At 52.3% G+C, this 22534-nt stretch overlaps 4 protein-coding genes across 4 annotated transcripts; 2 read left to right on the top strand and 2 right to left on the bottom strand.

The window, feature by feature from the left end:
• Nucleotides 1-12137: 12137 nt before the first annotated feature.
• On the bottom strand, nt 12138-12582 carry MYCGRDRAFT_105297 (uncharacterized protein; the record flags this gene model as incomplete). The annotated part of the gene is made up of 1 exon (XM_003850750.1): nt 12138-12582. The coding sequence occupies one exon, from the start codon at nt 12513-12515 to the stop codon at nt 12234-12236; it is 282 nt and encodes a 93-aa protein (XP_003850798.1).
• A 1554-nt stretch (nt 12583-14136) lies between these two features.
• MYCGRDRAFT_94625 (uncharacterized protein) lies at nt 14137-15660 on the top strand (the record flags this gene model as incomplete). The annotated part of the gene is made up of 1 exon (XM_003850996.1): nt 14137-15660. One exon carries the CDS (start codon nt 14137-14139, stop codon nt 15658-15660), a length of 1524 nt encoding a protein of 507 aa, XP_003851044.1.
• Nucleotides 15661-16670: 1010 nt separating this feature from the next.
• On the bottom strand, nt 16671-19741 carry MYCGRDRAFT_94624 (uncharacterized protein; the record flags this gene model as incomplete). The annotated part of the gene is made up of 7 exons (XM_003850749.1): nt 16671-16777; nt 17115-17316; nt 17433-17465; nt 17645-17678; nt 17848-18475; nt 18584-19501; nt 19555-19741. The coding sequence occupies 7 exons, from the start codon at nt 19739-19741 to the stop codon at nt 16671-16673; spliced, it is 2109 nt and encodes a 702-aa protein (XP_003850797.1).
• Nucleotides 19742-20187: 446 nt separating this feature from the next.
• Nucleotides 20188-21501, top strand: MYCGRDRAFT_110274 (uncharacterized protein; the record flags this gene model as incomplete). Its single annotated transcript, XM_003850997.1, has 2 exons — nt 20188-20746; nt 20844-21501. 2 exons carry the CDS (start codon nt 20277-20279, stop codon nt 21499-21501), a joined length of 1128 nt encoding a protein of 375 aa, XP_003851045.1.
• Nucleotides 21502-22534: the final 1033 nt, after the last annotated feature.

Raw genomic sequence — 22534 nt, 5'->3', positions numbered from 1 at the left:
ACAGCCCGACAAGCATCACCCATTCATCACTGCCGGCACTGACGACGCAGGACCAGCATCCTCCTTGTATAGCAGACGTGTCATCCAGCATCTTCCATGTCGAGGCCTGTCATCACTGTGCAGCCGCAATTTCGACGTTTCCAAATCTCAAAACGATGACCCGTCAAATATGACAACCGCTAGATGCTGCACCTCACGGAAATCCATCCACTTCCCTTTGCCTCGCTTTGCGTCTTGCGTTCTCTCCTGCAGCTTTCTCCACTGCGAAAGCTGGTAAGGTCCACTTCCCACATTCCGTCAACATGGAACGATGCAGGCTACGGCGACTTCTTCATGTTGCAGCACCCGGGAGAGGACTGCCGCTGTCAGTAGTCGATGCTGGGATTTCTGTCTCTGGACGATACGACCTGCGCTTCGGCGATGCTCGGTGGGCGGATTGTGGCTGAAGAATGTGATCAGCGGAAGAAGAGTACAGCTTTGCAACGGTGCCGGCGAGTGCTGGGAGATGCATCGAACGTCGGTCGCGGTCTCGGTGTTGGGCTGCAGACGTCGGAATCGGACTCGCGAAATGTCGTTTCTCACGTTTCAGATGAGGTCCGACTTCATCGTGCTGGTCGCTGCCTGGCCAGCCTGCAGATCCTGACCTCGAGCTGCCATGGGGATCTTGCGAGATGATGAGCATGCGCGAGCAGAGTCTCTCCTCCTGAAGTGCATGGTCACATCTTCGAATTACGTTGCGGCGCCCTTCTCAAGACTGGAAGAAGACTGGCCGTGCATTCCTCAAGGGCGAGGACGTTGATTTCCGGTGGCATATCAGATCCAAGCGAGCGCAACATTTCAGGCGAGCGCAACATTTCAGGCGAGCGCAACATTTCAGGCGAAGTCCTTGGACGTGTCAGCCCATCGTCACAATCCGGCATGGCCGCAAGCAGGAAGCAACAGGCTTCGTTCATTGGCAAGCTGGACTTGCGAGTTGAAGATCTGGACAGTTTAACTTACGGAAACTCCCTGCACGATCACAGGTCCGTCTGGCAAATATCAAGCGGCTTCACGCTCTTCGCGAATCTCTCTGTCGTTCAGTCTTTGTCCTTTTCCGGTCTGCTTTCCTCTCTTGGACGTTCTTTCAGTCGTCTTGCAGCTTCACTTTCTTTCCCCTTGGCTTGGATCCTTTACTGCCGGGCCCGTCTGCCGTTCCAGCTGTCGTGACCAGCTGCTCTACCGGCGACATCCGTGCACGGGACAGCGCCGGCTGCTGACACTCAAAGGAGAGATCCATTTGAAACGGAAGCCCTATCATCCGCACGCAGCCTTCATCGTTGGTCCGTTGCGAGATCTTCGAGAACTATGATCGACTCTCTCCTTTCGGCTGCCCATCAGAATTGCAACGAGGCTCGAAACAGACAAGTATCCACAAGCCTGACTCCGCCCGCCGACAGCCACAACGCCCTGAAATCACGCGCATGGCGTAGTCTGGGTTGACGAGCACCAGGTTGTCGTTGCACTGCACTGCAATCGTCGGGACGTGCTGGCCGCGAGACGTCGTACATCCGGTGTGCCATCTTTGCAGCTCTGGCCGGTCCAGATCGCGTTTACCTAGAGGTCAGTCGGTCGAGGACGCAGAAGGCCCGGCCGGCGAAGAAAGTGAACGCGAGGCACATGAGCTGGATGGAGAATCTTAAATGGCAAAGCTCGTGTGTGAAAAGAGGTTCATTTTGTTCCACGAAGGTACAGAACTACATCCCCTCCTCCATGCAAGTCCCTCGTCCTCCTCCCGAACAGGGATGGCAGTCGACCAGCACCATCAAACCCCTGATCCCGATCTTGTCGCGAAAGCGTGAGATCTCGAGCATCGTCACGCGTTTCCTTCCGTCGTCCATCGGAGCGGTGGTGGCTCAGACCGGACTAGTGAGTGGCTCCTACTCCTACTCAGCGAAAGGGTGGTGGTTGCACCACCCCTTGTTGCAGTGCCATCCACGGCATTCGCAGTTTGCGCCGCCTTCATCCGGATCGCCGCATGAGTCTACAATCGTACGATCAGCAGTGCAAGCCGCGAGCTGGCAGGATGCGGCGTGCTTACGGGAGCAGGAGCGTCGTTCCAGACTGGCGTCGGCGTCAGCGGCCGGTACAGCGAAGGCATGGCCCGCGAAGAGGGTAGCCGCAAGGTAAATGAACTGGATGGAGAGCTTCATTGTTGTTGAAATGTTGTCTTGCTGGATGGCTGGTCTTTGAGCGTCGTTGGTGCGTGGACGGAATGGCTACATTTGGTCAGTGTTGTGGGCCGGGAGAGCACAAGGGAAAACAAGAAGAAGGCAATGCTCACGGTAGCAAGATGCTGTCTTTGAATCGATTGTGAAGTCGATGTTGATGAAAAGAAACAGAAGACGTGGGAGTCAGAGGGGCTTATTTGTTTCCTCGCTCTGCCTGGCGGCGCGGGTATCCGACAGTTGTCCTTCGGAAGATGTGGTAAAATCATGCGTGAACTAATTGCCGCATCTCCTGACATTCGGACCTGGGCGCTGGCGAAATCATTAAACCCATGTCCTGAACACAGGGACAGCACGAACCGCCAATAAAGTCTATATGCCTGTTCAATGCCTGTTCAGACATATTTCGGCCCAAGTGTTATTTGGCGCGTGAACTTTTCTTATTTGGCGCTTATGACGTCAGGATTTGAACTTGATCCTCACTTTCCCCTCGACGGCGATAACACCACAACTACTTTAGTGAGCGCAATGAAACATTGTAGAGGTTGCAAGGGAACATCATGCGAGCAAGCTCGTGTAATTAATATGTATATAAGTAGTGTGGTGGTGGTAGTAGAGGTAGTGGAAGGAAAATCCATGCTAGAGATTCCTTAGAACGCCGGCGTAGATCTGTTACTCGCGCAAACGGCTACTCTTATAGTGAGATCTGTCGATTGCCGGTATATTCAGTAATTCTCGGTGAGCTAATAAGAGTGCGAGAAACTCCTTCAGTTTTGCTAACTAAAGGGGTAGTAGAGGTAGTTCATGCGTTAAAAAGCTCGCGGCTGCAGTGAACGCTATAGCTACAGATCCGGTAGCTCCTGTTGACTAGGCGGTTAAGGCGCGTTCCACTGCTGATATTAGTAAGGATTGTGCTGCTAAGTCCTATGTTGTTAGAGCTGGTAGTAGTAGAGCTGTTAACCGGACGGCGGCGGCATCTGCTAGCTCTAAGGGTAGTGTTGTTAGCTATAGCTAAGGTAATAGCCGTAGTAATATAGCTGCGGCGGTGCCATAAGTGTTGCGGCCAGTTAAGACCTCACCGCCGCCGCTACTCGTTTAGCTATAAGATCCTTATTCAGCACTGCAGCTGGCTTGTTGCTACACGGTCCATTGCTATAGCAGTGCTCTATGCATTGCGTGCTAGCCTTTACGCAGCTACATTGCCGCTTCTAAGGATTGTAGCCGCCCTTGCTGCTACAGTTGCAGCCGAGTCGTTAGCTTAGTGTTAGCAGACGTTGTAATAGATTGCTAGGCTCCTCGTTGCGGCGGTTGTGCAATGCTATAGCCTCGTTCTTAGTCTGTTGCGTAAGCCGCTCCGGTCTAGTTATCTTACGCTTAACGCTCTGTGGACTATGTTGTTGTTGCTAGTCCAGCTTGCGTTTATTAGTGCGAACGAGGGGATTATATATCGTCGTCGCTGTGACCTTAGGGGGTAGCCGGTTACTAGGAAGTATCTACGCCTTCTCGAATACACTGGCATCTAGCGTAAGCGGTTAGTTGTTAGCCCAGCCTTTAAGATATAGCCCTAGCTCGTGTGAACATAGTGTGCCAGTCTCAGCTCTAAAGGTGTAAGTGCACACCGGCGGCTCGTCTATCTTCTTGTGCTGCTTCCACTTTATAATCTGCTCGTTAGTTAGCTTTAATGCATCCTTATGCACTACGTTCACGACCCTGCTCTAGAAGGGCTTGCCTCTAAACGTAGTAGATACACGCCCCTTGCACGTCGTGAGTAACGCCTTGTATCTGTCGACGAGGTGCTCGTAATATAGCTCTATAGAGTTAAAGAGGCTGAAGATATCCTTACGCGCAGACTTAAGCTATGCCTTTAAGCCTGCGTATGCACCTTTATACGGTGAGGTTGTCGTAATGCTATAACTACATATGCTCTTAGTCTACGCCTTTACGCAGAACTCCTTCTCTTCCTTCTACTACTGTGTTAGTAGATACGAGTTGCAGAGGTAGAGCTATGTTGCCTTCTCGGCCGGTGTTAATAGCGTCTCCTTATCCGTAAAGGAGTCCACAAGGGGCAGCTTAGCGCCAGCCTTATAAACGTCGCACCATAATTCGAATTCAGCTAGTGTTGTAGCATTAAGGCAGGCTCTGTATCCTTTAAGCTATTGTTTGGTAACCTTCTTACGTGTAGTCGTCGCCTTCTCACTAAGGACTCTAGGCACCACATTAACACTAAACTTCGCATTAGCGTTGCTCTTAACAGCGACGTTTATGTGCCACATGCAGAGCCGGTGTCGCACTCCAGGAAACACCGCTTCAAACGACTTCTACATCTGCCGGTCACGGTCGTATATCATATAAGACGGCTCGTTAATGCTATTCTCTTCCAAGCAACGCTTAATCTGCTGCTATGCCTACAAGAAGCCAGCCTTAGTCTCGTCCGGTATAAGGACGTAGAGCACTAGCATATAAATGCCGGTGCGTGTGCGAATGACTACTACTATAAGGGGGATGCTATACTGGTTAGTTTTGTACGTGCAATCGACGAGCTATACGTCGCTGTTGTCCTTAAAAACCTGTAGCAGCTCTAGATTGCACTATGCCAATCCTCGGAGGTTTTTAGCTTAATCCTTCAAAGGCTTACTGTGCTAGTAACCCTCGTCCTCAAGCGTCTTTAAAACCCTCTTAACCGGCGTAAGGCTATCTAGCTGTTTAAGGCGAATAGTATACTATGCGTTGTAGATATCCCTTAAGACCGAGGGCGTGTCCTTGTCGACACTAGTGTTAAACTTCTTCTTACACTAATATCTACACTCCTTCGCAGAAACACTAGCCTTACGAGCGTTGCGAAGGAACTTAAGCATCTTAGGTCCACGAGAACGACGGCGGTGCAATAGCAGTCTAATAGCCTTACTAGAGGGGTGGTTGTAACAAGGCCTCTTCCTAAGGGATATCTTCCATTTAGACGACGACTCGTCTACCCTCTATATAGTTACCGACATAGTGCAGCCAGTCTTCTTTAAGGAAGTGTTCTTGCGCACAACAGCGATTCCAGCGGCGTCTAAGTCCTTCCTTCTCTTGCGAAGGCTCTGCTCACTCTTGCCCTTCGCACAGATAAAGCGCTGACTAACAACAACACCCTTCTTTAGGCCTGGACTACCGCCATAAATAGGCTCCTAACTAGTCACCTTGCTATGCTAATAGAGCTATGCCTTAGCAGCTTCTTATAATGGAAATCTCAGTCCTTTAACGACCGGCGGAGCAACAACATCGAAGTAAGAGCGGTAGCGGTAGCCGCCGTGCGAGAAGGCGCTCTTATTAACGAAGATCGGTGCACCGGCTAATCCATCGCTTCTTCCTTCAACAACACCTCCGACCGCCGCGGCGGTGGCTCCTTTATTAACACCACCATCCACCGCGCTATTATTGTTATCCGGCTGACTAAGAGCGCTGTAGAATCCTTTAAGGCGGCGACGAGCCTTACGATCCTTACGCTCCTTTAACACCTCTTCCTTCTCCTATAGCTCTAGTCTATCGAACTCGTCCTACGGTATGTTACCATCGTCCTCATCCTTATTATCCTTATTAAGAAACGCGCGTTCGTAGGTAGACGGCGGCGCGGCGGTGGCAGCTATAGCGGTGGAGCTAGCGGAAACAACAGGAGGCATAGTATACTACGGCGACGATGAGGGCACGGGAGAGCGATCAAAAACTGTCCAATATTACTGCAAAAACAGGTGAGGAACGCGACACGCGTTGACGCGAGTCCCGAGCACGTGACCTTCAAAAGCGCCAAATAACGATTGTTCACGCGCCAAATAACACTTGGGATATTTCGGCAGTTGGCGCGAGGATTATGAATTGGCACGACAATCTCCGGCCTCTCGCCACACCAATATCAGCTGAGAAACGCACGACCAAATGATAGGTCTACTACTTTCGTCTGCTTCCTAGTCAGAGTCGGGAGCGTTGCATTGCAGCGCATTGCAGCTGCACTGCGCAGCAAGAATCACATCCCTCCTCGTGCACATGGACAGCACAAAGTCCATCTACCCTGCTCAGATGCATGTCGGCAATTTGCTCCAGGATCCACGGCCGATTGAACTTCTCCGCGACATGCTCACGGACGGACCTCTTTCATTGCCCATTCTGATGATCATCCGACAGCAAACTTCTGTGAGAGTTGCAATCTCTTGGATCCTTGACACTGCGACCGGTTCGGGCGGTTCTTAGAATGAGGCAGGTTCGGCTTTTGGTAGAATCCTGCACAGCCACCGGATCTTACCAGCTCCGACGCGCACGGACGATTTAAGGTGCACAAACGTCGTTTTCTGTCGCGACGCGTATCCTCCGTGGTTATGTTGTCGATACACACGCAATTTGCTCGTTTTAAGGTGTTGTTGTCGCCTTAATTACTACTCTTTCATTATTCTCTTTATTCCCTCCTCGCTGTCGCCGTTCTTAGTGCGCTGCTTACCTTATCCTTCCTCGTTGTAGAGTAGCTATAGAGGCTCTTAATGATCCTTAAGTCTTCTACGCTAAGATGCTTAATGATCCTTTATATAAGACTCTAGAGCTTGTCGACGACGCGTTGCTCGATGTAGCTAGATTCGATAGTAGATTCGAGGTCGGTAGATCGGACGATAAAGGAGCTAGAGTCATTCCTATTAAAGGTGTATTAGTAGAGCTCGTTAGACGCGATATTAGTGCGCTATAGCAGCAGATTTAAGAGCGTTGCTCTTAGCTTAAATCGTAAGAGAACGAGGTTGTAGAAGGCGCGGCTGCCTTAGCCCTTAAGAAGGAGCTGTTTAGTAATAATAATAATAATAAGGATGAGAAGGCGCATATAAAGAAGACGCGGATATCTATTAGCGTTACTACTGTCTCCTTACGATAGAGTAGTGCTAATAGCGACGGTAAGGCGTTGCTACGACTACTACCGGATGCTATTTAGTAGCGACATAGGCTCTTTAATGCTCTCGTAGAGCAGATGACGCATTAAGAGATGTATATATATTAGCCTCTTGTCGACAACATCTAGAAGGGCGATAGCGCGAGGGCATTAAGGACGAGATACGGACTATATCGCACGTTCCGGTTTATATGTCGTTGCTATAAGCGCTATAAACCGGTGTCGAAGAAGAAGGACGGCGTGCTACTAGAGAAGCAGCGCGACCGCTCGACTTACGATGGCGAGAAGTGCCCTAGTGCTATAAAGTTTACCTACTTTTATAAGTATGTCGAAGACGACACGGCTCTTAATAAGGAAGGTATGCGTGTTAACGGCGTATCGTAGCAGCGGACTAATAAGAAGGACGCCTACTTCGTCCGTCCGTTACGCTAGACTCTTAAACGCCTCTTTCCGAAGGACTACGTCGCCGGCGCGCCCCTCTATAACTACGATCTCGCGCATATCGATAGGAAGAAGATAAATAGCTTCGTAACGAAGGTTGCTAGTAAAGAGGTAGCGCGTAGGTACCGGCCGGCGGAGGTAAAGGCGAATCTCGTCGGAGGAGGTTTAGGGATTTCGGATAGTTACTAAACGCTCTTAAACGCTAGTAGTGCGCGATTAAATATTTAGAGCGTCTACAACGCCGTAAGAGGCTTTTAAAAGAAGAATCCGGATCCTCGGTATTAGGGTAACAAAACTAGCGTATTAAAATAGGTGGCGGATATAGTAGAGTAGTAGCGTAAACGTAAGTTATTGTTTCTTATTTCCTTATGTTAGTGTATCTAAGAAGGTCGGAATTTTAAAAAAAGTCGGACTGGATTTTACGCACTAGTCTAAGGGCTACGTAGAGGAATTCTATGTCGACGCTCGAATTCGAGCAAAAGGTGTAACTAATTCTTATACCGGAAGCTAGATTTTACGCGTATAATTAGTTACGCGCGCGAAAAATCTTCCGAGAATTTAAACCTTCTTACTAACACTAATATCGTGCATATAGGTAATTATCTATCTAAACACATTGCTAGCATTATCTGCGAGGATAGTAGCACCTCTAATTGCACTGTTTTCGTCCGTCCTAGCGGCCTTTAATTGCTACGGAAATACGGCCACTTTACGATCTGCGACTCGACTTATAAGACGAATTACCTCGAGCAAAAGCTGTTTAGCTTAATAATCCGCGACAGCACCAATACCTACCGAGCCTACGTATACTAGCTCTTAGCGCGAGAGGATAGCGAGATAATTGCGGCGGCGATAAGGCAGATTAAGAGCTAGTGTACAACAATAGGAAACAAGAGGCTATAGGAGCCTAGATACATAATAACCGATAATTCCGGAGCTAAGCAAAGGGCTGTACAAATAGCGTTCCGTAGCCTCGTTAATAGTAAGTAAGAAGTTACTTATCTTATCTGCTATTAGCATTACGAGCAGACTCTCCAAAAGTAGTTTAAAGGGCGTAAGTACTTAAGGACTCTTAGCTACCTTTTAAAGGCAATAAGGATGCGCAAGACGGAGGCTAGCATAGAAGACTCACTGCGCTCTGCTACTAATTGTCTACTATTAAAGGCACCGGAGCAGAAGGTTAACTACATCTAGTAGACTATATAGAATAACCGCAAACTCTAGGCCTTTTGCTATCGCTATTACTTATAGACTCTACTTCAGATTCGCACGACGAGCAACCTTAAGAACTTCTACATACTGCTTAAGAGCGGCCCTAACACTAAGCAGAACATAAACCACTTCTCGCTCCGTAGCATCGCTAGCTACCTTTATAATATAGTTAACACCGCGGAGCGGCGCGCGGTAGTAAAGGAATCTAAGGCGCGTACGAAGGTCTATCTAACTGCCTTACGATACACATAGCTTAGGAAGTTTCCTTACACCGTTTAAGTCCTTATTGCTAATGAACTAGCTTATAGTAAACAGGACGCTCTCGTTAGAGCAACTAATAAGGATAGTAACTGCCTACCGAATCGATGCACCTACTCCTTTTACCTTAAATACCTCCTTATCTACCGCTACGTTTAGAGCTACTACCTGCTTTATAACAACCTTACTACGAAGGACTACGACTACTGGACTTAAGAGTAGGAAGAGAATAGCTAGGAGGTATATTATATAAGCAGCCGCGTGCTAGTTAATAAAGATAAGGAAGATGAGGATACTAGTATTAGTCGACATACGGCGATAATAAAGGAGGCAACACAAGTAGTCCGCGAGCGATACTATGCTCTTAACGACGACGAGTATCTTAACTTAGTGCCTGGCCTTAAGGACTTAGTTATTAAACACTAGCTTACGCAGTTGTAGAAGGCAATAGCGCCCTTTAACCGCAAGACTGTTAACTAGCTCATTACCGAGATAGCAGCTTCTTATCCTTCGTAGAAGATTCTACTACCTCCAAAACGCCCTTATATTACGACTATAGCTACGCTCGCTCTAAGCATACCTCTTAGCAGTTATTACGCTAAGCAGAAGATTATAGTGCCGCGCTCTTAAGCACTATAGCAATTATTAGCTCTAGCAGTAGTGAACAACAACACTAGCAAGAGGATTAAACTAGACAACATAGCGGCGACGGCGGTAGTAATAATAGACAGTAAGGTAAGGCAATTAAGGCAAGAGCAAGAGCAGTAGATATTATACTAACACTACCGACACTAAGGACACTAATATAAGGGTAATGAGGGCGATTACCGGCATAAAAACGAGCTTCTTATTAGCTTATTAAATAGTATGAACAATTGCATAGTCAGGTAACTGCACTAACAACACTATCAAAAGCGTGTATACTATAAATATGGACTTTCCTCTCACAGAGCGGAAGGTCGCGACGCGTCGCGACAGAACACGACGATTGTTCACCTTAAATCGTCCGTGCGCGTCGGAGCTGGTCGATTCCGGTGGCTGTGCGAGAGATTCAAAAGCCGACACCAAAAGCCGAACCTGCCTCATTCTAAGAACCGCCCCGGTTCGTCGTCTCCGCAGGGGAACCCTTCCGTGGCAGGGTGGCATGCTCATGATACTTGATCGATGCGATTGTGATGGGCATCACATCCAACCTCCGAGAGATGGTACGGTCAGCAAAGAAACGTCTTCCGTCGCCGATCCAGCTGCGCGTGAGATACCAGCTGCATTGGGATGCACCGCGAACAAGAGCGATGCGCACGAGAGACGAGCAGTGCGAACGAAGAGCCGTGAAGAGCAGCATCGGATCCTACCAGACAGAGCTACCCAGCTACGGACAGCAATGCTAACGATGTGATGAACCGATGGTGCTTGTGAAAACGGTCATAGACAAGCATACTCTTCCAAGGAGTGAGATTAATGTCAGTTTCGCTACCAAGCGCCCTTGCGATAGCATTGTTGTAGACCTTGACCGAAAACGATTCACTCCGCGACCATCAGCTGAGAAGAACGCACGGCCATCGGAGAGATTATTGCCCTTCTTCGGCTTGTACTGCAGCTGGACCATGGATCTGGGGTGTTGTCGTATCGGAACGTGACTTCGCCGCTCGCAGGAGAAAGAAGGGACAGGGCGCTCGAGGAGGTTGAGGCTGATAGGGAGGCCGAGAGATAGATGAAGAGCGAGATAGAGACGATTGGAATATGGAGGCGCCCGATTGGAACTTCATTCCGCCTTTTTTATGAGGTACGTTGGTCCTGCGTCTTCTCTGTCTCTTCTGCGTCTCTAGTTGGCCGCAGAGCTGTGTTCCAAAACAGTGTGCGACGCTGGGAGTCGCAGAGCCAATTGCTTCTGCCGCCACTTTGGAGACAGTGAAGCAAATGGAAAGACAAGCATAAGGAAAGATAGTCAACCATGAAGTACAAGTACACCCTGACTCCTGTCCATCGCCGGCGCCAACATCCGGCCGCTCCTCCATTGCTCCTCTCAAACCACGATCGGATGCTCCCTTGTTCCCAACCTCATTGGACAGAACCTCCCAATCACAGCATTCATCTCCTGTACCCGCTCGTGGGACAAGTACGTGAACTTGCACTTGAGCGCCGGGTCTTCCTTCCGGGCCCTTTCCCATGCGTCGTGGAGCAGCTGCGTGGTACGGCAGTGGCAGCGACTGAGAATGAATCGAATCTGAGGCTCGGTCAGCTCGCCGGCGGTGAAGTGCTGGTCGCAGGATACTGTCTCAGAAATGAGCTGCGGACCGCGAGATAACGTTGGCAAGGTGTTGAGACTGTTCCGCCTCTGGACGCTGGGTCTGTTGATCGACACGGAACGACTTGTTTCCACGACTGGTGAGCTGTGGGTGGCTTCAGTCTTGATGCTGTAGTCGATGAAGGTGTGTCTGCAGCGTGGAGCCCAGAGTCCGCATTCGGGATGAGTGAAGCCAATTGCTGGTGCAACGACCTTTTCCACCAGCGGAGCGTCTGAATCTGGTCCACGCGAGCAGACTATGTCGAGGCCGCCAGTGCGCTCGGCGGGACGAGTGCTAGCGTGGCCGAGATGAGCAGTTGAGGTAGTATGTGGCATATTCGCCCGGTTGGAGGACAACCCGGAGCGTCGTCGTCTACGTGAGGGACCAACGGAGACATCTGAGCCTCTCCTTCGCTTTCGCTGTACGATTTGAGCGTCCGAAGAGCTACAAGCGGTATCGAAAGGCGAAGGCGAGGTCTGCGGCGACGAAAGCTCGCCGATGCCGCCGGCTGCGTCGGGAGAGGACTCCAGCATCCCGCAGTCAGGGAGAGGCGAAGATTCGGATGTGCTGTCGTCTGACCGTAAAGAGGAAAATGACGGCGCATCTCCATCTGTTGCTGGGTTTGGAGGCTTGACGTTCAGGAGCGCAAGCCCCGCACCCGGATGGTCCTTGCTGAGGTCCAGAACTTCCAGTTCAGTCTGCGCGAGCGGGAAACGATCTCGTCGAATAGACATTTTGGCCAACAGATCCCGCTCAGCAGCATCGGATGAACGATCATCACCGCGGTCATCATTCACTGTGCGCTCCAGCGGCGTCTCAGTTGGCGAGTCGCAAACCTCCTCATCGTCCTCGTCGTCGGAGTCGATCAAACGGAGCCGATCGGGTCTAGCCAGCTGCTGAAAGCGAACTGGGAGTGTCAGTTGTGAAGCATCAATTCGACCATCGTGCCCTCGTACCGTCGTGCCGATGTGTACAGGAGACACTCGCTTTGCTCAGCGAGCAATTGGTACATGCACCGCCATTGAAGTTCGGCGACGTTACACATTTCGGAAATGGCAGGACTGCTGCGCTCTTGCAGTGGTCGCATGGTATCTCGCAAGCGTAGCCAGCGACGTATGTCGTTGCTGCCAGAAGGTTGTTGGCATTCATCCTGTACGACATGTCCGATGCCACAAACTCGGGACGAAAGGTGAGTTGCTGACGAGCCGGCATGTTGAGATTTGTGGCGACAGAGGAGGTGATGTGAATCCTGTCAATGTCCGAGTCATGCTTCAGTAGTGCAAGCAAGCTTCGTGTGTAGTCCAGTCCTTCTTTAGGGCAGATCATGTAGCCGTCCATAAGTCCCGGCTTGCCATCTGGCTCCGGATCGTAGATGGTGCTGTAAGAAAGCGTTGGTGTTTCCCTTACATCAAACACTCGAGCTGATCCCGATCGAACGGCCGGATGATGTCGCTGATATCTGGCAATCGCTTTCAGTGCGCAACGGAGCTCCCATATTGGATGCCACGTGGGAACCCACTCAATCGTGGTCTGATGTTCCTCGCCACCATCTGGAATTGCTCGTGATACTGGCCAAGGCGCAGCCTCAACCAGAACAAACGTCTTGTCATTGTGCTGAGTCTGGATCTCGACCTGGGAAGTCGCATGTCGGGACGGAGCCCAGTGAACAAGATACTCCACCACGCCTCTCAATTCTCGGGTCCCGCCAATACGATCAATGTCCCATGACCTCCCTGTGATTCCTTCGATCGACGATACGGCCGCTTCATAATCTGTTGACATCGTATCCTCGTGATCGGAATCATGCCACCCATCCTCATCGCTCTGGTGATCATGGTCGTCGTGGTTGATATCTTCCTCATGCGGCGCATTGATTTTCCGAGATTCACGCCTGGCAGCGACCAGCCTGTCTTCGGCTGTGTCTCCAAACTCTTCATCGCTCTCACTGTCAGAGTCTGACGTGTCCCTTGATCGTCGGCGTCTGGATCTTTCGACCGGAGCGTGGGCTTGGGCGATTCCCGGGATTGTGAAGTGTTTTCCATTCGAGGCTTCACAGACATTGTTAGCATTGCGCTCTTGAGTGCTCAGGACTTACAGAGACGTACGCATGGTGTCTTCCTGCTCAAGCGCTCGCCACTCCCTTGGATCCGGCGTAAGAGCAGAGCTGCGATCGCTTCTCCGAGCGAGGTCCGCCAGCGATCCACTTTGAGGCGCGGGTCGGAACCGGTGATCGATTTGTCTGCGAAGATGGAGTTGCAGCTCTGCGTAAGAGCGATCCCGTGGCATTGAAAATAAAAGCAGTATGAGGTTGCAGGAAAGAAAGAGGGAAATCAGGAGAACGGCAAAGGAGAAGGGATGACCGACGCGAACACGAACTCACGCGTATAGTGCGGTGGAATCAAAAACATTGCACAGTCAGGATGGAGCCCTGCTGGCGCCGCGCGACGCTGCAGACACATGCCAATGAATCGATGGGCAATGGTCCCGAGCACCAACTGCGGGTCTCCCAGGGTTGTTCTCTCGATGAACAGCCACAGCCACAGACGATTTGATCACATTTGTATCAAAGTCCAGCACTCCCGGTCGCTGCATGAGACCCGCAGTTTGCGGCCATGAGATCTGTACCGGGCGGCCATGCAGGAGAAATGCCGGTCTTGGTGTCGCACTTTCAATTTCATCTCTCCATCGCCTTATAATCACCTCATTGAACTTCTGCCGTTTGCATCGTTGGTTTGTTGCGTGTTCGTCGGCGTCGGAGTCGAAGTCGAAGTGAGGTCCCGTCACAAATTTGACAGCCTTCAGAACGCTAACCCAAGACGGAAGTTGTACAAGGATGCTCAAGCCGAGATCGCCCAGAAAGAAGGCGGGCAAGAAGCGAGTCCGATCCGAATCTCCTGGCCTCGAAATTCTTCCGGACGGACAAAACTTTGTGCCTGCAGAGACGAAGCCGAGCGAGAGGCGGAAGCAGAAGCGCGAGAAAGAGGCAGCCAAAGTCAAAGCCGAAAAGCCGGAAAGCGAGGCGGAGGATAAGCACTCTGAGTCGTCCAGCGACGATGATGACAGCGATTCGGACGCTTCGGACACTTCAACGGACGATGTCGGTTCGTCGCCTCTCGGCAGGATGACAGCACCTCGAAGAGCTACCAAGGTCGTCCTGCCCTGGAGTCGGAAAGCCAACAAGAAGGAAATGCTCAAGTCTTTGGACGTTCTGACGACTCATACTCCCAAAAGTCGGCTGGGTTCCTGTTGCATCCAGCAGATGGTCGATTGTTGGCTTGGCGATTCTGCGCAGATTGACCTCCCTGTATTCTTCGCCGAGATGAGGCGAGAGTTGTTGGCTCGCAAAGTCAAGCCTCACAAGCTCAAAGGTGTCCGCGAAGGTTTTTGTCGAGGTGCGGCTGTCGAAATTGCAGCTGGGCTGCAGCGGTGGATCCGGGACGACGCCGCTCTTCATGACATCGCCGCGGAGCTTCTACTGATTACAACAACTCGTGCGCATGAACGGAGCGGCTCTAACCTGATTTCTGCGGAGGATATCAAGTGCCGCCCGCGAAGCACGTCCAAGACTGTCACACCCAAATCCACCGCAAGTGCACCCAACAAGATCAGCGTCGCCTCTCCAGCGAAGGCCACCTCCGATGCTCCAAAGGTAACTTCCAAGGGAAAACGCAAGGCCGATGTGCTCGTGCAGGAGAGTGATCATGCAGACGACGGCACTGCGTCTCATGTCCCAAAGCTGGGCTACCCCATGCCACCCATCACAGACTCCAAAGCTGGACCAAGCAAACGTCCACGACTGGCCACGACAGTTGTACAGAGCGCTCCCTCTCCGCCAGACTCGAACGAATCAGCCGAACCAGCCGCACCAGCCGCCAGCTCCTTTGTACCCAGCCCGAGCAAGCGTTCGAAGCTTCCCAAGGTCAACAAGAAAAAACCAAAGGCGTCGACGGAGTCCGATACCACATTCGCCGCCGGTATTCCAGCCGTGACAGCCGATGTCCAAGGCACGAAAGATGTTCCAGCCGGAACGACGAGATCTGGCCTTCCCACTCCACCAAACAGCAGTCCAGTTGTTGTTACACGCATTAAGACGAAGCAGAACGATGGACGGAGTGAAAACAAGGACGCCTCTCGAAGCGGATTCAAGAAGTCAAAGACTCCAGCAACAACTCGCACGAGGTCGAACGATGCGACGACCGTCAAAGTCAAAGAGGAAGATGTCGTTGGTAACGCAAGCGTTTCTGTTCTTTCGAGTCCGAAGAGGTCCCCCCGTGCCGCAACGTGCCCTCCGCCCGGCTCCCTCGGTGAGAATGCTTCAGCTGTGGCCTTCGTGCCGTCGTCGAAAAAGAAATGCTGAGCCAAAGTTGCAGCTCTCCGACCACTCACGCCGTCATCTTCCCACCGCGGCCTGCGCAAAGCAAAACTGGTCCAACACTCTGCTCCTTCAAGCTCCCGCTCCTTGGAGAGGAGACCACTGCTGCCACCACCCTGTACCATCTCACACTCAGCTCTTGCCAGGAAGGATCACTCGAAGTCTTTGATCCTCTTGACCGGCACACCCGACAATGGGCTCACCGACCTCCGAGAACAGGAAGTGAAACGTGCTTGCGACGATGCTGGCCTAATCTCACATTCCATCCGACGGTGCGGCCCACTTGCCTGGATCGTTGAGCCCTTCCACTTCGCCACCTGGATGCTGAACACCATCGTCAAGATCCGCGGCCAAGAGATCAAACCCGAGGGGATCCCATCCCCGACAGGCAGATACTACATTGCCGACATCACCGGCATGCAGTTGCAAAGTCAAGACATCTTCGCCGCGGTGAGAGCCACGTTTCCGCCGGCTGACAAGTACAAGTTCTCGGTACATCGCCTATTGGACGCAAAAAGAGGGCACGGAAAGGCATACGTGCTGGTTCAGTTCATGTTCCCTCCTCGTGTGTTGGCTTTCTTCCCCAGCTTGCTGGACGTTTCCGAAAATGTGGTTCGCCCTGCGTTCAAGCCGATGGATCAGCGGAGGCCGTGTCGGTACTGTGCGGATCATGGCGGTGGGGTCTTGTGCAAGAAGGCGATGAAGGCGGTGGACGAGGAGAACGCGGATGCAGGAAGGAATGGCAAGGAAGTTAGCCTTCGTAGGCGGAAGTAAGCAGGCGGACATGAAGTTCGTGGGCATTCGGTTGTGTGCATTCGGTCGGTGCGTTCCTCCGACGCCCCAAAATGTATCATAGCTGGGAAATTAGTGCTTCGGACAATCGAATTGCAGGCAACGTCTGGTCGATTGTCAGTGGCGGCGTATTTCTTGACGTGGCGACTTCAGTACTGCAACATGGCCCAACAATGTCTTTCCGCAACGGACGTCAACTTTGATCAGCAGCGGAACGCAGTCATGCCATCGCACCACTCCTGGACCGAAGTGTTCGACTCCTCGAGGTCCTGCCACTTGTTCGACCACTCTCCACCCCATCGCTCAATCTCTGAAGATTTTGGAGCATGCCATCTTCAAAGTTTGAATTCTTCCGAGACTTTCTCAGTGAAATGCAACCTCAGCAACCTCAGGACGCTCTCCGTGTCATCGTCCACAGCCCCGCAGCTCCGGACGTACATCTCAGGCATCAGTCGTCAGACTCGACAGTGATTTGACTGATCTTCAGCGGGTGATGCGTGTCCGCGAGACGGCATGTCGGCGAGACCGTATTTTGTAAATCGAAAAGCGAAATTCATCCTGTTCTACGCTTGCCAATGCTAATCCGAACTCCCGGACGATTGCGACGGTGAAACCTCGAAGGTGGGTCATTCCTGCGCTCATCTTACTGGAATACCAGAGCAGACCCCTCAAATGGTACACGCGAAGCCACAACACTTGTGTCCGGCGATCGATTCGAAACCGTCTAGCATATCGGAAACGCAAGAGGACAGGTGCGCATGCGCACAGAGATGTGCGCACCTCTGGATGCGGAACGTTGGGAAACGTCGCGGGCGAAGATAGAGAGCCCAGGGTCTTGAGCTCGGTGAACTATGTGGACAAAGGAAGGGAAGATGAGAGATGTGGAAGAGGAGTGGGAGACTGTTATGGGATGGTGGAGCTGAAGCTTAGAGTTAACTGGATGTGAAGGCACCGTAACCACCTACCATGCTCACGCCCGCCGAGCAAATGCATGGGGACTTTGCACTTGATCAGCACAAATATGTTCCGAGTTGACCGCATTTTGACACGACTTGTGGCTACTCTGAACTTCTCTCCCACGACGATCTTCCATTTGGATTCACACCCGGAAAATCATGTAGAGCCTCTCCCTCGTAGGCCACAGAAGAAAAGTACGAAGGAGACCTCTCTCACTTACTGTCAGAGAAATCGATCGTGCAAGTTCTCGGCATCTAGCTCAACATTGTCTCTATGACTGAACAGCTCTGCATATTTTCCACGCATCAGTCATCCTCGCTGAGGTCGATGATCGTGTTCGGCCGAAAGGGGCAGTACCGCTTGATCGCGGTCCCCAGCAGATCATAGTAGAGATCTGAAAAGTATCTCCACCTTGAGACGTACGTCATACCGGCAAGGCTTCGCACATCGTCCCAGCCTTGGTCCAGCTTCAACGCCAGGCCGCAGGGCGAGCAGCTGATGATGAACTTGACTTGCTCAGTCGTAAGCTCACCCTTTCCGAATACCTCATCGTTAAAGACGATGAAACGTTTGTAGTCTGTCAAATTCTCTGGCAGCAGAAAGCCGACGTTGGGATCAATGCAGCGTCTGCCAGACACGCGGCACTTGAGGTGGTACATTGTGTCGATTTCCTCCACCGGCGGCGGCGAAGGGTACGCTCCTTGCGCAGCGGAGACTCCCGAATCGCGCCGCTTCGTCGGTCTCGAGAGGTCTTCTTCACCATCTCCTGCGTCGCGGTCTCTCTTCCGCCGGCTAGGTGAGCTTGCTTGCGGAACGCTGGAGCCTGAGATCCGGACGGGCTTTCTCGCTGGCAAGGCAATGCGTGAAGCAGCTGAGGCGGTTTGAATGCGCTCCAATACCGTGGCATCCTGAGCGGCAGCGTTGTCGACGAGTCGCAAAGCAGACATGTTCGATACAGCATCTTGCGTGGCATCCTGGGCGTCCGCGGGGTCATCGATCTCATCTTCTTCCTCTTCAACGGCGTCCGGGAGGATGTCCTTTCTCCATTCCACTGCAATGGTCAGTAGAGCGTTCCACAACAAAGGTATTGACTGCTCACATTTGTTGTGATATTCGCACGACGTGCCCCGACCAGCGACAGCGCAATTTGTGCACGCACCTGCGAAGACGTCTCTCGAAGTGACGCATTTGTCGAAGACGCCACCCTTTTCGACACAACGCGAGCATCGACTAGACTGTGAATGCCCGGCAATGTGAACGAATGTAGCCCGGAATTTGATGTCCTGCGAGAGATCCCAAGTCTTTCCCGACTCCGTGAACGAGTTGGAGAATGTAAGTTTCTGCCGGCGGGGCATGTTCAGTTGCTGCAGGACGGACGGATTTTTCAAGCCAGCATGCTTGAGCTGCTTCTTGGAGCGATGCAACAAGCTCTGAGTGTAGTCTATGCCCTGCCGAGGAACGAACACGTCGTCATCGATTGTTCCGTGCACATCCGCGTCAGATACCACCTCCGGGTCTTGCACATTCTGGATGTAGAGGCTCCATCGTTGAAAGTCAAGCGGCTTTCCTGGCGTTGGATGGTGACGATCATAGTCGGCCAGAGTGTCACATGCGGACGACAATTCCCAAACGGGGTGAACCGTGGACTTCCATCGCACGCGAGTGTGCGGTAATCCTCCGACCGGCTCGACGGCGTCGAGGCTCTCTACCCGCCAAGGTCTGCCCTCGACGTAGACTCTTTGGTGGCCATTGTGGAAGTCCGTCTGTAGGCTGCTGGTCGGATGAGTCGATGGATCCCAGCGAACAGTGTATTTGAGAAGACCCTTGGAGTCTCGCCGGCCCGTGACCGAGGAAACGGTCCACGAGCGAGGCGGGACACCTCGTCCAACGTTCCTGATGCTTCTGGCGGTGGCGGAAATCTCGTGGTCATTTTCCTCGTCCTCCTCGTTGTGATGTGCGTTTCTCACGCTTCCGGGCTCATTGGCTTGGCGAGACTTCGGCATGGACCGTCTGTTGAGGTTTGTGGAAGGTCCAGAACCGCCGTCCGCTGGCTGACTTGGACTGAGAGATGAGAGCACTGTGCGACTGGTCAATGGCCTGAAAGTCAAGGCGGGTCCAGAATTCTCGTACTCATCCCGGATGGTGATGGACCCGACTTTGGTGTTCTCCTTGCAATGGACATTGGGCTCGGCGCGGCTGATCGATTTCGAGCTCTCATGAGATCTCGAAGCTCGCCCGAATCCGAAAAGGCGTTCCCATTCTGGTCCACTTGGTGCGCAAGTAAGCGTTGGAGATCCCTAGGATCGTGGCGGGCCATCAGTCGGAGCGCATGCCGAGATGTTTCATGCGCAAGTGCCGATCAAGACGAGGGCCAATTTCGACATTCGTGCTCTCCTTATCGCACGGCCCGTTATCGCTGACCGAAGTATTGCCGGTGCGTTGTCTTCGCGGATTGATCATCTGCGCAGCAACAAAGCGAAGTGAGCTGCTGAACCGTTCAGATTGGCAGAAGATTCGAGCTGCGATGCTTGCAACAGGTAGAGAGTGAGAGCTCATACCTTAGCTTCAAAACATATACCTCACCGTTTCGTTTCGATGCCGGCAGTCGCAGGTACGCTAGGCGTTCCTTGTGGGCCGTTCTTGCCTCTCTTCGGCAAGATGCTCCTCCGAAACTCTATCCCATTGCGCCATCACAAGGATGGGCCTCCTTTCTTCCTCGAGATGACCGATCTCCTCCAACCCATCTTCGGCGAGTGCGAAGACGGGGAGTGTTGCGAGAAAGATTGACTGAAAGCCTCGAGGCCGCCGTGGACCGTTCTCCACTGCCGAAGCCCGCACGATCATCGTCCACCATGTCCGCCAGCAGCACAGATGAGAGGTCAGCGCTCCTACAATTCCCAGGCCCTTCACCGTCCGATCAGCGAGACATCCAGCCTCTTACAGATGCGTACAAGCAGTTCTGCCATCTCGTCGGCAATCGCCCAACAGATTATCCACCTGGCAAGACATATTACCCGCCCGAGGATTCTCTCTACTACCGAGCGGTCCAACATCGCAGATCACAAGGAAGGATGTACGCGCTCACCTCGGCTTTGATCAACACAATGCTTCTCACGCAGGTGGTGTTGGGAGCTGCATTGACGGGAATGGGAGCGAGCAACTCACCCGGGTGGATCATCACTGTCATTGGAGCATTGAATACTATCATCGCCGGACTTGTGGCGTTCATGAAGTCACGCGGACAGCCCATGCGAGCAAGGATGTTTCGAGATGATTTGGAGCGTGTTGTAGATGAGATCCACAGCTCGGCGATCATGTGGAGGTAAGCTCTCATACCATGGAAGGCATAAAATTCGGAAGCCTTTCAACCTCCATGACTTTCCGAGAGATCCGCTGACATTCATACTCCGCCTTTGAAGAGGAATCAGCCAGGGCATTCATGGCTACGATGCCATCGATACTGATGAGTCTGTAACTGTGAGGAGTGAGGTTGCAAGGCTTACGAGGCTTTACGATCGAGCTGTCAAGACGAACACCATCAATGATCCGGATTATTACGGCGGAGCAGGTGTTGGTAGTGATCCATCAAATTCTGGCCTCCGAAGTCGACCTGGACTGCCAGCTCTGCCTGTAGCGCCAGCGCCAGCCACAGCTCCTGTCGTCGATGGTAATCCGGCACCGGCTCATGCTGCAGTCCCCTTGCCAGACCCAGACGAAAGTCCCGCTACGAAAAGACCTCTTCCCTCCAAGAATGATACGCCAACGACAGGCGCCGCGAAGCCAACTGAACAGGAACCTCCGAAGGATGCAGTAGGCGCTCCAGCGACTTTGCCGGATGGTGACTCGTCCACCGCTGCAGATCCTCCAGATCCACGACCTCCCAATGTAGCACCTGCGCCAGAGAGTGCGCTAGTGGGCGCAGCAGCCATCACCGATCCCGACGAGAGTCCAGCTAGCGCGGCAAGACCGCCAGGAGTGGAACGGACCAAGTCGAACAAGCAGACCACCAAAGTTACAAAGGATCTTTCACGGGACTCAGAGCAGGCTGTGGGCGGAGCGTGGAGTCATCCTTGTTGAGTCTGGCTTTCTATCGAAGCATTCGAGAGGCGTAAGGCGCTGCCACGTCTCTCGTTGCAGTTCCACCGAGCGGGCTTCACAACATACTCGCTGTCTCCACGGAGCTTTTTTCCGAATCCACAGCATTGAGTAACATCGCTGGAACTCTCAGCGGCCAGTATGGTGTCGTACACCGCGGGCAAGACTGAAGGATCATTCGTAAATGCCGAGATGTGGAGGTAATGAGGATCTCGAGGAGCGATGAGGCTTTGCGTATCTTTGGGATCGAGAGAGAGACGAGACTGAGCAAGCGTGGATGCGGTCACCACGCCATTTGCAGCCTAATCAAGCACAGGTCAGCGCTCAGTACTCTTGGTAGCGTATCGGACCTCCGGTCAAGGCCAATACGATTTCGACGAGCCGACGCTACTGATCTTACCCGTGAAGGTGGATCAGCAAAGTACAGTTCCAACTGGAGAGCCATTGCAGTATGTCAGACTCCACGTGCATTTTGCCGTTTAGGGAAACATATAACCGTGAGACGTCGTCGCCGAACCGCGAACAAGTTCTACTTGAGCTGTGCGCATCGTGGGGTTCGCACATGGTTTGTCTCTTCACTTGAATGATTCCCGGCTTCTGTTACCGCCGCTTTGCAAAACACTGTCCCGGAACCCTTCTTGCTTCTTCCTGACTTTCATCCGTCGTGTCGTCAGCACTGGGCATTTCACGGCAGAAAGGTTGAACCCAAGTTGGTCATGGAGAGAAGAGCTGAACGTCAAGACCTGTGTACCTGCACGTGCATGTGAGATTCCCAAGCTGAGATCGTCTTGCTCATTTCTCTCGACTTGACTTGCGGTGATGCCAGCGGTTGCGGAGTGAGCGTCCAGCGGATGGCCAAGCACGGTCCTGATAGTCGCGGAGTTACTCTGACCTCGATCTTTTGGAGATCATGTCTCCCGAAACTGGAGGACCACACACGGTCCGGACTGTCTTTGCGTTGCTTTGTTGACATGGCTTCGCTTAGCTTCGGTCAGTGTCAGGATGGCAGAAGTGA

The sequence above is a fragment of the Zymoseptoria tritici genome, chromosome 7 (genome assembly GCF_000219625.1).
Source record: "Zymoseptoria tritici IPO323 chromosome 7, whole genome shotgun sequence".
Classification (NCBI taxonomy): domain Eukaryota; kingdom Fungi; phylum Ascomycota; class Dothideomycetes; order Mycosphaerellales; family Mycosphaerellaceae; genus Zymoseptoria; species Zymoseptoria tritici.
This window is presented reverse-complemented; position numbering and strand designations above follow the sequence as displayed.